General features: G+C 53.8%; 1 protein-coding gene across 2 annotated transcripts in view; it reads right to left on the reverse strand.

The window, feature by feature from the left end:
• Window positions 1-11,411: 11,411 nt before the first annotated feature.
• The window catches only part of LOC147092974 (ras and Rab interactor 2-like), a 46,786-nt gene continuing 42,636 nt past the window's right edge, over window positions 11,412-15,561 (reverse strand). For both annotated transcript variants that reach the window (XM_085976302.1, XM_085976303.1), the window contains 2 exons: window positions 15,394-15,557; window positions 11,412-14,054 (listed from right to left, as the gene is read on the reverse strand). In XM_085976302.1, coding sequence (XP_085832428.1) covers window positions 13,710-14,054; window positions 15,394-15,557 — 509 coding nt within the window. In that variant the 3' untranslated portion in view covers window positions 11,412-13,709. The remainder of the gene's footprint in view (window positions 14,055-15,393; window positions 15,558-15,561) is intronic.

Genomic DNA, 15,561 nt, shown 5'->3' on the forward strand with positions numbered 1-15,561 from the left:
GTCGGAGGGGCAGTACTGAGGGAGCGCCGCACTGTCGGAGGGTCAGTACTGAGGGAGCGCCGCACTGTCGGAGGGTCAGTACTGAGGGAGTGCCGCACTGTCGGAGGGGCAGTACTGAGGGAGCGCCGCATTGTTGGAGGGGCAGTACTGAGGGAGCGCCGCACTGTCGGAGGGGCAGTACTGAGGGAGCGCTGCACTGTCGGAGGGTCAGTACTGAGGGAGTGCCGCACTGTCGTGCGGGGCAGTACTGAGGGAGCGCCGCACTGTCGGAGGGTCAGTACTGAGGGAGCGCCGCACTGTCGGAGGGGCGGTACTGAGGGAGCGCCGCACTGTCGGAGGGGCAGTACTGAGGGAGCGCCGCACTGTCGGAGGGGCCGTCTATCGGATGAGACGTTAAACCGAGGCCCCGTCTGCCCTCTCAGGTGGATGTAAAAGATCCCACGGCCACTATTGGAAGAAGAGCAGGGGGAGTTCTCCCCGGTGTCCTGGGGCCAATATTTATCCCTCAACCAACATCACTAAAACAGATGATCTGGTCATTATCACATTGCGGTTTGTGGGAGCTTGCTGTGCGCAAATTGGCTGCCGCGTTTCCCACATTACAACAGTGACTACACTTCATAAAAGTACGTGATTGGCTGTAAAGCACTTTGGGACGTCCTGAGGTGGTGAAAGGCGGGGGAAGAAATGGGAGTCTGTCTTTCTATTCAGTAAGATGCAGAGTAAAGGTCTCTCTCTATCACCAGGGAGTGATGAGGGGTGCGGGGGCGGGGGCAGTGTCTAGCAGCTCAACTGGGGACGGACGTCAACACTCTGCACGGAACTCAAAGTTCAGATTGGTGCCATTGGCCGCCATCCATTGGTTCCTTGCCAACTGGCTGGACCTTGGCAAGGGGCCAGGTGCCTTCATGGCCATCTAAAGTCCAGGGTCTCCCTGTCGTGTTGCCCAATTTATCTTCATGCCACGTTGTCAGTTTCCTGCCGGGTGATCTGCTTAAAGGGACACTTTTCATTTCTGGCACTCACCCGACCCTGCGCCCCCACCTCTCCCCCCCGCTGGCACGGAATCTGACCGGGCTGCAGGCGCCAGTCTAGGTTATCGGCTGTGAAAATGCGTAGGGCAGTAAGTTACCCCGAGTCCACAGCACAGAAACAGGCCATTGGGCCCATCTGCTCCATGCCGGTGTTTCTGCTCCACACCAGCCTCCTCCCACCCCTCTTCATCTCACCCTACTCCCCAGGAGATCCAGGAGCTAATAAGCCGCAAGCGCAAGGCATTCCTGATCTGGAAACAGCAACAGAACTCGAGAGCAAGAAAGCAGCTCTACAGACACCTGAAGGCTGAGGTCCAACAAAAAACTCGTGACCTAAAGAACAGATGGTGGGTGGAGAAAGCGCAGGAGATCCAGCAGCTAGCCGACAACCACGACGTGTGTGGATTCTTTAGCGCAGTCAAGACCATCTACGGCCCAAGCACCCAAGGCCCTACCCCACTGCGGGCCAAGAACGGAGAGGCACTCATCAAGGACAGAGGCGCAGTCAGTGCCCGCTGGAAGGAGCACTTCGAAGATCTCATTAACCGAGACTCTGTCTTCGACGCGAGTGTCCTCAACTCCATCCCACAGCATGCTACCCGCCACCATCTCAGCACAACCCCAGCCTGGCATGAGGTTGAAAAGGCCATCCGGCAACTGAAGAACAACAAGGCCTCAGGAGCAGATGGAATCCCCGCCGAGGCACTAAAGCATGGCGGAGAAGCACTACTGGCGCAAATTCATGAACTCATTTCTCTTATCTGGAAGGAGGAGAGCATGCCAGGGGATCTCAGAGACGCTGTAATTGTGTCCATCTTCAAGAAAGGTGACAAGTCCGATTGCGGTAATTACAGAGGAGTTTCCCTGCTGACTGCCACAGGGAAAGTCATCGCAAGAATCCTCCTCAATCACCTTCTCCCAGTGGCCGAAGAGCTCCTCCCAGAGCCGCAATGCGGATTCCGCCCACTAAGGGGCACAATGGACATGATCTTCACCGCACGTCAATTACAAGAGAAATGCAGGGAACAGCACCAACCGCTGTACATGGCCTTCTTTGATCTCACAAAGGCCTTCGACACTGTCAACCATGAGGGATTATGGCGTGTCCTCCTCAAATTCAGCTGCCCTCAAAAGTTTGTCACCATCCTCCACCTGCTTCACGACGACATGCAAGCCGTGATCCTGACCAACGGTTCCACCACAGACCCAATTAACGTACGAACCGGGGTCAAACAAGGCTGTGTCATTGCACCAACGCCCTTCTCGATCTTCCTTGCTGCAATGCTCCATCTCACCCTCAGTAAGCTCCCCACTGGAGTGGAGCTAATTTACAGAACAAACGGGAAACTGTTCAACCTCCGTCGCCTCCAGTCCAGATCCAAGGTCGTCCCATCTTCTGTTGTCGAATTACAGTATGCAGACGATGCTTGCGTCTGCGCTCACTCGGAGGTCGAACTCCAAACCATCGTCAACACCTTCACCGAAGCGTACGAGAGCACGGGCCTTACACTAAACATCCGTAAGACAAAGGTCCTCTACCAACCTGCCCCCACCACACAGTACTGCCCCCCGATTATCAAAATCCACGACAAGGCCTTGGACAACGTGGACCACTTTCCATACCTCGGGAGCCTACTGTCAACAAGGGCAGACGTCGATGACAAAGTCCAACACCGCCTTCAGTGTGCCAGTGCAGCCTTCGGTCGCCTGAGGAAGAGAGTGTTTGAAGACCAGGACCTCAAACCCGGCACTAAGCTCATGGTCTACAGACCAGCAGTGATACCTGCCCTGCTGTATGCCTCAGAGACATGGACCACGTACAGCAGGCACCTCAAAGCACTGGAGAGGTACCACCAACGCTGCCTCCGCAAGATCCTGCAAATCCATTGGCAGGATAGGCGCACCAGCGTCAGTGTTCTCGCTCAGGCCAGCATCGAAGCTTTGACCACGCTCGATCAGCTCCGATGGACGGGTCATTGTCCGCATGCCCGATACGAGACTCCCAAAACAAGCGCTCTACTCGGAGCTCCGACACGGCAAGAGAGCCCCAGGTGGGCAGAGGAAACGCTTCAAGGACACCCTCAAAGCCTCCTTGAAAAAGTGTAACATTCCCACCGACACCTGGGAATCCCTGGCCCAAGACCGCACAAAGTGGAGGAGAAGCATTCGGGAAGGCGCCGAACACCTCGAGTCTCTTCGCCGGGAGCAAGCGGAAGCCAAGCGCAGGCAGCGCAAGGAGCGCACGTCAACCCAAGCACCCCACCCACCCGCCCCTTCAACCACCGTCTGCCCCACCTGTGACAGAGACTGTAGGTCCCGCATTGGACTCATCAGTCACCTGAGAACTCATTGTTAGTGCGGAAGCAAGTCATCCTCGGTTCCGAGGGACTGCCTAAGAAGGAAGGAAGGAATCAGCCTATCCTTCTATTCCTTTCTCCCTCATGTGTTTATCCAGCTTCCCCTTAAATGCATTTGTGCTATTCACCTCAACCACTCCCTGTGGTTACGATAGGGTAGACGTAGAGAAGATGTTTCCCCTTGTGGGGGAGACCAGAACTAGGGGCCATCAATATGTCAAGGGCAGTCACTCTCACCTCACCTCTGGAATTCAGCTCCTTTGTCCATGTTTGGACCAAGGCTGTAATGAGGTCGGGAGCCGATTGGTCTTGGCCGAACCCAAACTGGGCATCAGTGAGCAGGTTTTTGGCAGTTAAGTGCCGCTTGATAGCACTGTCACTTTGCTGATGATTGAGAGTAGACTGATAGGGCGGTAATTGGCTGGATAGAATTTGTCCTGCTTTTTGTGGACAGGACATACCTGGGCAGTTTTCCACATTGTCGGATAAATGCCAGTGTTGTAGCTGTACTGGAACAGCTTGGCTAGAGGCGCAGCTAGTTCTGGAGCACAAGTCTTCAGCACGATAACCGGGATGTTGTCGGGGCCCATAGCCTTTCCAGCGCTTGATCGGGTGGCTGCTGGGAGAATGTTTCCCTTGGCTGGGGAGTCTCGAACCAGGGGCCACAGCCTCAGGATAAAAGGTAGGCCATTCAGGACTGAGATGAGAAGAAATTTCTTCACACAGAGGGTGGTGAATCTTTGGAATTCTCTACCGCAGAGGGCTGTGGAGGCTCAGTCATTGGGTATATTCAAAACAGAAGTCGATCGATTTCTGACTAGTAAGGGCATCAAGGGATATGGCGATAGGGCCGGTGAATGGAGTTGAGGCAGAAGATCAGCCATGATCTCATTGAATGGCGGAGCAGGCTCGAGGGGCCGAATGGCCGCCTCCTGTTCCTATTTCTTATGCTCTTATATAAGATCGTCACTAATAAATCCAATCGGGAATTCAGGAGAAACTTCTTTCCCCAGAGAGTGGGGAGAATGTGGAACTCGCTGCCACAGGGAGTGGTCGAGGTGAATAGCAGAGATGGATTTAAGGGGAAGCTGGATAAACACACGAGGGAGAAAGGAATAGAAGGATATGGTGATGGGGTGAGATGAAGAGGGTGGGAGGAGGCTCGAGTGGAGCAATTCAATTCATTAAATATATTCAAGAAGAAGTTGGATATATTTCTTAAGGCTAAAGGGATCAAGGGATATGGGGAGAAGGCAGGGACAGGGTACTGAATTTGGATGATCAGCCATGATCTCATTGAATGGCGGAGCAGGCTCGAGGGGCCGAATGGCCTACTCCTGCTCCTATCTTCTATGTATCTATGTTTCTATAAACACCGGCACAGACTGGTTGGGCTGAATGGCCGGTTTCTGTGCTGTACACTCGCTCTAACAGCGCTGTGGGAGCACCTTCACCACACGGACTGCAGCGGTTCAAGGCAGCTGTTGTGTATGTAATATGTGTGCTACTTTGAACCTATGGACAGGACTGCACTACTTGTAGGGCGTAGTGATACGCAGTACCACTCCTGGCCATAGGGGTATAAATAGTACTGTGGGTACTGATCTCCCCTCAGTTCCCGCCTGTGGGCATGAAGTAAAGACCTACGTATAGTCCCTACCTCCAACCAGTAAAGACCTGTTTGAGTTATACGTTTAAGTCTTTGTGTTAATTGTTCAATACAATACACATACTTAACACTGGCGACGAGTCAGGTTCTTACCCTGCGGCAGTTGAAGAGAGGTTTCAAACATCACCACCCCACTAGAAGCGACAGGCTTTAGGACTCTGAAGCCTCCATCAGCGACTGAGCACTGGAGTGCAGCAGCCATCCTGACAGCTTCCAGCGACTGACAGAAGTCTTTCTGCAGTTTCCTTGTTCAACCTAGGTGGTGGGGTAAGCCGTGCAGCGTTGGCTGCAAAGACAGGGCTGGGGAAGTTGGAGAAGATAAGGGCGATCGCAATCCCTGATAAGAGCCGTGGTGAAACGCGCGAGCGGGTAAGCCAGAGCCCGGGAGGGAGCGAGCAAGAGCCGCGCGAGCGGGTGAGCCAGAGGCCGGGAGCCGCTTCAAGTGCGAGGCGCAGCGCGGGCCAGCGATCGGGACCAAAGATAAGGGCCGCACTCGGACTGAAAGGCGCGGCGGCTGCAGAAGCTCAAGGTGCGAGAGCCGCGGTGCACAGCGCGGGCTATCGATCGTGGCGAAGATAAGGGCCGCACTCGGGGGCTGAAGGGAGACGGCGTCGGGGGACGGGTGAAGACCGCCAAGCGCGGGAAAACCGCCATTTTGTGGGCGGAGGACGACGGCAAGAGCGGGAAGCCGCCATCTTTGATAACAAGTAAACAAAATAAAATCTGAGAAATTGCAAATCTACAATGCCTAAACACGGGAATATTAGCACCTTTGATAGTGACCTCGAAGATTGGGCCATATATGTTGAAAGAGTAAAAAATTATTGTAAGGCCAATAAAATTCGTGACCAAGATAAAGCTCTAACATTATTAAATTTAATGGGTGCGAAGACATACGGGCAATTGAAACACCTGTTATCACCAGATGAACCGGCGGATAAGACGTTCGATGAGATTGTTACTGTCCTGAAAGATCATCTAAACCCCACGCCGCTGATGCTAGCGGAACGATTTAAATTTTACGACAGAAGGCAGCTACAGCATGAAAGCAATGCTGAATATTTGCTGGAATTGCGTAAATTAGCGAAATATTGCCAGTTTGGAACGGGACTGACAGATGCACTACGAGACAAATTTGTGTGTGGTTTATTTAAACAGGATACACAAAAGCGACTGCTCGAGGAGAATGAGCTGACGCTTGAGAAGGCGGTCACTATGGCAGCAGCACACGAAGCCGCAGCGAGAGGCACGGCAGTAATGCAGCTACGGTCACCGGAGCTCAGTGCACACAAATTGGGTGTGAGTTCTGGCAAATGTTATCGTTGTGGAAAGACAACGCATGATCAGAACCAGTGTTGGTTTAAAAACCAAGAATGTAGAACTTGTGGTAGGCTTGGACATATAGCTAGAGTATGCAGGTCAGAGAAGAAGACCAGCAACAAGAAGTCACCGCAAGGAAAATACACAAAGGTACACAAGGTGACCGAACAGGAGTCCGATTCAGACGCTAGCAGTAATGAACTGGCTAGCTTAAGCTGTAATGAACTGGCTAGCTTAAGAGTACTCAACGCTGGTAAGGGTGCAGACCTCCAGACAATTTGGGTCACTCTTCAGATAGAAGGAGTCCAAGTAAAACTGGAATTGGACACTGGATCGGCATTGACGGTCATAAATAAGAAAGATTACGGAAAGTTATTCCAACATATTCCCCTACAGGATACGGGGATTATATTGAAAACATACACGGGGCAAAGAGTGTACCCCATCGGGAAAATAGAGGTTGCAGTGGTCCACAAGGGCGAAGACAGTCAAATAATGGACTTATATGTGATATCTGAAGGAGGTCCTCCACTACTAGGACGGGAGTGGATTAGGAAAATGAATATGGACTGGCATTTCCTACAAACAATAACGAGTGAGAACTCGGTGAAGATAGTCGGCCCAGACTCTGGAACGGATGATGGTAAGCCCAACTCAGGTGCAAAAGACAAAGTTTCAGCACAGAATTCCACTGAGCAACAACAACATAGTTTAACTGTGGATTCTGAGTCTGGCAAGTCTACTGATGTGCCCATTTCTGAGGGACACCGGGCTCGAACTCAACTCCATTTCAAACTACAACAGCAATTAGAACAAATGCTTCGCCGTTTTGAGCAAGAGTTGAATGCAACGAAAGAGTTCTTTGATATAGAGTTGGAGAATCTGGAAAGACAACAGAAGCAGCTGATGGAGAAAATGGAGCAGGAGCACACAAAACGTCTGATGTCAGAGGAGTTAACGGTCAGCCAACTCCTGCATATGCTGAAGGACAGGACTCTGAAATGGGAAAAACTTGAACACGAACTTCAATATTCAAACGAAAGGGGTTCGGAGCTCTCAAAGGTTATTGGAAGAGCTGAGGTGGCAACACAGACTGAGATGACTGCAACAGAGCAGCCCTTGGATGCCAAAAGTACGCTGACTCACGTCAACGTAGAACAACAGACCGCTGAAACAGCTGCTCCGGTAGAGGGATTGAATAGTCCGATCAATCAATCTCCAAAAGAAGTTGAAGTAGTAAAATCTCAAATGAGGTCATTAGTAAACGACTTGCTGAAAGCCCAGAAAAAGCTGGATGAAGAGGTACGCATGAAGAAGTCTCTTCAGGAAAGATGTCGGGACTTGGAACAAGAGCTGGCTAACGCCCAGCTGGGTATGGAGGAAATAGAAGACCCTCTCGCTGGCCTAGATCAGGACGACACCGAATATTACTATGTCCTGTCCTGCCCAACTTGTAACTTCGACTCCCACCATACAGAAATCATGGAGGAGCACCGAAAGTCTACGGAACATCGGGAGAAGGTGGCTCTACTACGGAAAAAGGAGGAAGAGAAGGAGGAACTGCGCATGCAGCTGGCAGCTGACAGTGGAGCCCAGAGAGTCTCCAAGAAGCAGAAAAGGAAAAGTCGAAACAGAAGATGACCCATCTGAACCATTATTACCTCTACCAGATCACACACGTGGTCCCTCCGAACGGAGCCAATTCAGTTCGGAAGTTCAAACTGTTAAATCCATGGAAGGACTATTGAATGAGTCACTCCAGCAACGTGAACCGACTACACCACAGAGATTGAATCTGTGAACTGTTTTCCGCAGAGACTGAATCTGTGATCTGTTTTGACATGAAGTTATCTATGTATCTATGTTATTCTGTTATGTAAACCTGAAGTTATATATGTATATATGTTATTACGTTATGTTAAATGGGGAGATGACTGTAAAGCTAGGAAGGGAGGAATGTTGTGTATGTAATATGTGTGCTACTTTGAACCTATGGACAGGACTGCACTACTTGTAGGGCGTAGTGATACGCAGTACCACTCCTGGCCATAGGGGTATAAATAGTACTGTGGGTACTGATCCCCCTCAGTTCCCGCCTGTGGGCATGAAGTAAAGACCTACGTATAGTCCCTACCTCCAACCAGTAAAGACCTGTTTGAGTTATACGTTTAAGTCTTTGTGTTAATTGTTCAATACAATACACATACTTAACAGCGGCGGCTCACCACCACCTTCTCAAGGGGGCGACTAGGGATGGGCAATAAATGCTGGGCCTCGCCAGCGACGCCCACAAGAATGATTTTGAAGAAAGCTGGGATTGCAGCACTCTGGCGGAAGTCTGCGAACTCTCCGCTGGGCTGGAGGGGCTGGTTACCCCACACGGTTTATGGGAGGGGGGTGGGCGGGGAGAGAAGGGGAGACTGACTGCGACACCATCACGTGACCGGTGAGGGATATATATTTATGTAGGTGTTCTGGCCCTTTAAAATATTAACTCCTCCTCCTCAGAAAAACTGCAGCAACAGATATTTCAATAGATCAGGCGACGTATGCCCGTCGGCAACACATAACTAGACTACAGGCTCGCATGTTTGGGTGGATAGATTTCATGCCCGTCACTTCAAGTGGAAACTGCACGAAATGCAAAATTTGAGCAGATTCCTAGACTCTGTTCACCTGTAAATCCAGCCCATAATCCCAGGGAGCGCCGCACTGTCGGAGGGGTGGTACTGAGGGAGTGCCGCACTGTCGGAGGGGCGGTACTGAGGGAGCGCCGCACTGTCGGAGGGGTGGTACTGAGGGAGCGCCGCACTGTCGGAGGGTCAGTACTGAGGGAGCGCCGCACTGTTGGAGGGGCAGTACTGAGGGAGTGCAGCACTGTAGGAGGTGCCGTCTTTCGGATGAGATGTTAAACCGAGGCCCCGTCTGCCCTCTCAGGTGGATGTAAAAGATCCCACAGCCACTATTGGAAGAAGAGCAGGGGGAGTTCTCCCCGGTGTCCTGGGGCCAATATTTATCCCTCAACCAACATCACTAAAACAGATGATCCGGTCATTATCACATTGCTGTTTGTGGGAGCTTGCTGTGCGCAAATTGGCTGCCGCGTTTCCCACATTACAACAGTGACCACACTTGGAAAAAGTACTTCATTGGGTGTGAAGCTCTTTGGGACGTCCTGAGGTGGTGAAAGGTGGGGGAGAAATGGGAGTCTGTCTTTCTGTTCAGTAAGATGCAGAGTAACGGTCTCTCTCTATCACCAGGGAGTGACGAGGGGTGCGGGGGCGGGGGAGCGTCTAGCAGCTCAACCGCTGATGGACGTCAGCACTCTGCCGGGGTCAAAGTTTAGATTGGTGCCATTGGCCGCCATCCATTGGTTCTTTGCCAACTGGCTGGACCTTGGCAAGGGGCCAGGTGCCTTCATGGCCATCTAAAGTCCAGGGTCTCCCTGTCGTGTTGCCCAATTTATCTCCATACCACGTTGTCAGTTTCCTGCCGGGCGATCTGCTTAAAGGGGCACTTTTCATTTCTGGCACTCACCCCACCCTGCGCCCCCACCTCTCCCCCCCGCTGGCACGGAATCTGACCGGGCTGCAGGCGCCAGTCTAGGTTATCGGCTGTGAAAATGTGTAGGGCGGTAAGTTACCCCGAGTCCACAGCACAGAAACAGGCCATTGGGCCCATCTGCTCCGTGCCGGTGTTTCTGCTGCACTCGAGCCTCCTCCCACCCCTCTTCATCTCACCCTATCACCATATCCTTCTATTCCTGTCTCCCTCGTGTGTTTATCCAGCTTCCCCTTAAACACATCCCTGCTATTCGCCTCAACCACTCCCTGTGGTAACGAGTTCCACATTCTCCCCACTCTCTGAAAGAAAGAGAGACTCCCATTTCTCCCCCCCCGGCGCCTTTAACAACCACCGGATGTCCCAAAGCGCTTCACAGCCAATGAAGTACTTTTTTTGAAGTGTGGTCACTGTTGTAATGTAGGAAACGCGGCAGCCAATTTGCGCACAGCATGCTCCCACAAACAGCAATGTGATAATGACCAGATCATCTGTTTTAGTGAGGTTGGTTGAGGGATAAATATTGGCCCCAGGACACCGGGGAGAACTCCCCCTGCTCTTCTTCCAATAGTGGCCGTGGGATCTTTTACATCCACCTGAGAGGGCAGACGGGGCCTCGGTTTAACGTCTCATCCGAAAGACGGCACCTCCGACAGTGCAGCACTCCCTCAGTACTGCCCCTCCGACAGTGCGGCGCTCCCTCAGTACTGCCCCTCCGACAGTGCGGCGCTCCCTCAGTACTGCCCCTCCGACAGTGCGGCGCTCCCTCAGTACTGCCCCTCCGACAGTGCAGCGCTCCCTCAGTACTGCCCCTCCGACAGTGCGGCGCTCCCTCAGTACTGCCCCTCCGACACTGCGGCACTCCCTCTGTTCACCCATAAATCCATCCCATAATCCCAGGAAGCGCCGCACTGTCGAAGGGGCAGTACTGAGGGAGTGCCGCACTGTCGGAGGGGCAGGACTGAGGGAGTGCCGCACTGTCGGAGGGGCAGTACTGAGGGAGCGCCGCACTGTCAGAGGGGCAGTACTGAGGGAGCGCCGCACTGTCGGAGGGGCAGTACTGAGGGAGTGCCGCACTATCGGAGGGGCAGGACTGAGGGAGCGCCGCACTGTCGGAGGGGCAGTACTGAGGGAGCGCCGCACTGTCGGAAGGGCAGTACTGAGGGAGCGCCGCACTGTCGGAGGGGCAGTACTGAGGGAGCGCCGCACTGTCGGAGGGGCAGTACTGTGGGAGCGCCGCACTGTCGGAGGGGCAGTACTGAGGGAGCGCCGCACTATCGGAGGGGCGGTACTGAGGGAGCGCCGCACTGTCGGAGGACCGCACTGTCGGAGGTGCCGTCTTTCGGATGAGACGTTAACCTGAGGCCATGTCTGCCCTCTCAGGTGCACGGGATATTAAAGGGCACGGGGAGTGCAGCATGAATATAAATCTTGCTTCAAGCAAAGACATAAAGGAGGCAGAGACAGGCGGGAGGTTACACGAGACCAGCTCACGTTATATTAATTATAAACATATTTTTACCGTACAGTTCAAATGGGGCCTCAGCCCTGCACTCTGATACACAGATGTATGACACAGAGAGATATATTACGTTAGAAATTCAATTACAGTTCGACCATTCTAGAACTGAATATCCAGGTGATTCTGTGTGTCCATAAATGCATCTGTTGTACAACTGAAAATGGAATCACAAAGTTAATAAACTGTGTAAAGTTCACCTCGGCACATTGTTCAGATCCCCGATACACAAGCACGATATAGGGTGTGAGGAATTGATGGGGGGAGGGGGAGCAGATAGCAAGGGGGTGGGGGAAATCTGTCTCACTCAACGGGGAACTAGAGTTATGGGATCAGTTCCCAGGAATGGACTTTGGAACAGGGTTTAAATAGGGTCAGGAGACAGTTAGATGGGCTGGTGGAGCGAGAAAGGGTTGGGGGGATAGGGGGAGGTGGTTGGTCGGTGGGGTTGAGGGATATGGGGAGAAGGTGGGATTGAGGGATATGGGGAGAAGGTGGGTGGGCGGGATTGAGGGATATGGGGAGAAGGTGGGATTGCGACTCCTTAGGCAACCGCACTGCCAATCCTGGTTGAGCGCCCGGTGGATCTGATGACCCCGGGAGTCGTTCACCTCCCCCCCAACCCTCCATTCCAAATTTCTCTTCACCACACTCCATACATCGACCTTCCAGTTACCACCTTCCCTCAGGCAGCAAGGCCAAGATAGGGAACTCGGTGGAGCGAGTTGGGGGCGCGGAGGCGGGAAAATCGAACCTGTGCCCTGTAGCGAGACGTCCTCCCCCACCCACCAAAACTCCCTGGGCATCACTTCACACAAGACAAAACGCAAATAAATAAAGGAACTGAGATGTCCCCTCTCAGTCCAACTGGGGAGAGGAGAGGTGGAGATAAGCCAGCTCATCATCCTTCGACCTCTGGCACTCTGCCCAATAAACAATTGATCGGGAGATTCATTTTACCCCCTGCCCCCACTGACTCTCCCTCGGGTTCCACAAGAACCAGATGCCCTCCCAATCCTTCGGGCTGGCCCAGGGATCAAGCGCTAGAACCTCGCTCCCCTCCCCGCCCCCAAGGTCTTGCCAATCCAGCCCCGGTCATCCCATCCTCTGGCCTTCGATTTCCCACTGGACTTTGAATCTCCTTGGCTGGGAGGTTCGGGAAAGGGGGCGTTTCGGGAGGGTGATGAACCCCAAACTCAGGAACCCCCCCAAAATCACCCATGGGGGAGCACGGGGGTTTTAAACTCTACCTCCCCCCTCGTCCCCAAATCTCCCTGGGAGGCAGTGTGTGACCCTTGGAGGCGAGATGATTGGGCTCTCCTGGCCCAACAGTAAGCGCCGGCAGGATATTCAGCTACAGTGTGCATCACAGTTGACCCCGATCCCTTCCTCACTCAACGCCTGTGCGCGCGCGCACACTCACAGGGATCGTCCAGCTACCATCAACTCAATAGTGATCAGGAGCAGGGACCCTGGCTAACTATAGCCTCAACTGGGACTGGCTTACTCAGCACAGGCTGGGGATGGAGCCTGGGTCTTTACTGCTGTGGGGGGGGGGGGGGGTGCTCAGTACATAGAACTTACAGCACAGAAACAGGTCATGAGCTCCCCTCCCACCCTATCACTTATAAAATTCTAACAGGACTGGACAGACTAGATGCAGGAAGGATGTTCCCGATGGTCGGGGAGTCCAGAACCAGGGGTCACAGTCTAAGGATAAGGGGTAAGCCATTTAGGACTGAGATGAGGAGGAATTTCTTCACCCAGAGAGTGGTGAACCTGTGGAATTCTCTACCACAGAAGGCAGTTGAGGCCAATTCATTAAATATATTCAAGAAGGAGTTAGATATATTTCTTAAGGCTAAAGGGATCAAGGGATATGGGGAGAAGGCAGGGACAGGGTACTGAATTTGGATGATCAGCCATGATCGCATTGAATGGCGGAGCAGGCTCGAGGGGCCGAATGGCCTACTCCTGCTCCTATCTTCTGTGTTTCTATGTTCATATCCATCTGGTGCCTATGCAGCTTCCCGGCCTACTACCCAGGCTGAAGGTCAGCTCGCTCGACGCAGGCCGCGAACCGGACCTGGGCCTTTCCCTGACTGGGCTCGCCTGGGACATGTTTGTTCCTCGCCTGGACTGGAGAGAGCATGCTGAAGTGGCAGTGCAAAACAGAAAAAGAGAGCTCAAGGCGTCCCAGGCCTCGTTGCTATGACGACCAGTAGGCCTCACTGTCTTTGGCGAGCCCCCTACGGTATCGGGCCTTCCCCCAGGTCGACAGCGTCCCCTCGAAAGAGCCTGCGGTTGTCCCGGCCCGGCGACTCCTGGCCGATGGGCTTGTAGACGAAGTGGTAGTACCCCGAGCCGTCTTGGCCCTTCAGCTCGGCCTTGATCAGCTGGGGGTGCGAGTCCCAGGCTAGCTGCCGGCAGCTGTCATCCACCACCAGGAACAGGCCGTGCTCGCCGGGCTCCCGGACCTTGAACTTCTCGGCGCACAGCCGGCACAGATCCTCCGCCGTCTCCGCCGGTCGTACCACCAGGGTCTTGGCGGTGCAGCCATTGCTGGGGTCTTGGTAGGCTACCCGGAGGAAGTTCTGAGAACACAACGGGAGGAGAGAAAGAAAGAAAGAGAATTCGTATTTATGCACCCCATCCACCACCTTAAACATTCACTCCCTCCACCACCGGCGCACCGTGGCTGCAGTGTGGATCATCTACAAGATGCACTGCAGCAACTCGCTAAGGCTTCTTCGGCAGCACCTCCCAAACTCGCGACCTCTTCCACCTAGAAGGACAAGGGCAGCAGGCGCACGGGAACACTGCCACCTCCAAGTTCCCCTCCAAGTCACACACCGTCCTGACTTGGAAATATATCGCTGATCCTTCATCGTCTGGGTCAAAATCCTGGAACTCCCTCCCTAACAGCACTGTGGGAGCACCTTCACCACACGGACTGCAGCGGTTCAAGAAGGCGGCTCACCACCACCTTCTCAAAGGGCGACTAGGGATGGGCAATAAATGCTGGGCCTCGCCAGCGACGCCCACATCCCGTGAACAAACAAATTTGAAAAAAGACGTCCCAAAGCGCTTCACAGCCAATGAAGTACTTTTTTTGAAGTGTGGTCACAGTTGTAATGTGGGAAATGCGGCAGCTAATTTGCGCACAGCAAGCTCCCATAAACAGCAACGTGATAATGACCAGATCATCTGTTTTAGTGATGTTGGTTGAGGGATAAATATTGGCCCCAGGACACCGGGGAGAACTCCCCCTGCTCTTCTTCCAATAGTGGCCGTGGGATCTTTTACACCCACCTGAGAGAGCAGACGGGCCCTCGGTTTAACATCTCATCCGAAAGACGGCACCTCCTACAGTGCGGTGCTCCCTCAGTACTGCCCCTCCTACAGTGCGGTGCTCCCTCAGTACTGCCCCTCCGACAGTGCGGCTCTCCCTCAGTACTGCCCCTCCGACCGTGCAGCGCTCCCTCAGTACTGCCCCTCCGACAGTGCAGCTCTCCCTCAGTACTGCCCCTCCGACAGTGCAGCGCTCCCTCAGTACCGCCCCTCCGACAGTGCGGCGCTCCCTCAGTACTGCCCCTCCGACAGTGCGCCGCTCCCTCAGTACTGCCCCTCCGACAGTGCGGCGCTCCCTCAGTACTGCCCCTCCGACAGTGCGGCGCTCCCTCAGTACTGCCCCTCCGACAGTGCGGCGCTCCCTCAGTACCGCCCCCCCAACAGTGCGGCGCTCCCTCAGTACCGCCCCCCCAACAGTGCGGCACTCCCTCAGTACTGCCCCTCCGACAGTGCGCCGCTCCCTCAGTACTGCCCCTCCGACAGTGCGGCGCTCCCTCAGCAGTGCCCCTCCTGCTCAGTAGCTGTCGAGGGAGAATGATCAGATGGGGCGGCCCCCTCTCTCTCTGTCTCTCTCACACTGACCTGGAAGTCGCTAACTGTGGGCTGTGGTTCGTACGTCCTCCTCCTCTTGTGCCACTGCTTCAGTGAGTTTCTGATATCGCTGCTGATCCCCACCACAAGCTGGTTGGCATGGTAGTTCTGGAGCTCGGACATGCTGGCGTACAGGCTGGTGAGGTAATAACCACCTGT

This window comes from Somniosus microcephalus, unplaced genomic scaffold, assembly GCF_052327205.1.
Source record: "Somniosus microcephalus isolate GS21.2 unplaced genomic scaffold, FLI_Smic_1.0 unresolved_chr2, whole genome shotgun sequence".
NCBI lineage: Eukaryota > Metazoa > Chordata > Chondrichthyes > Squaliformes > Somniosidae > Somniosus > Somniosus microcephalus.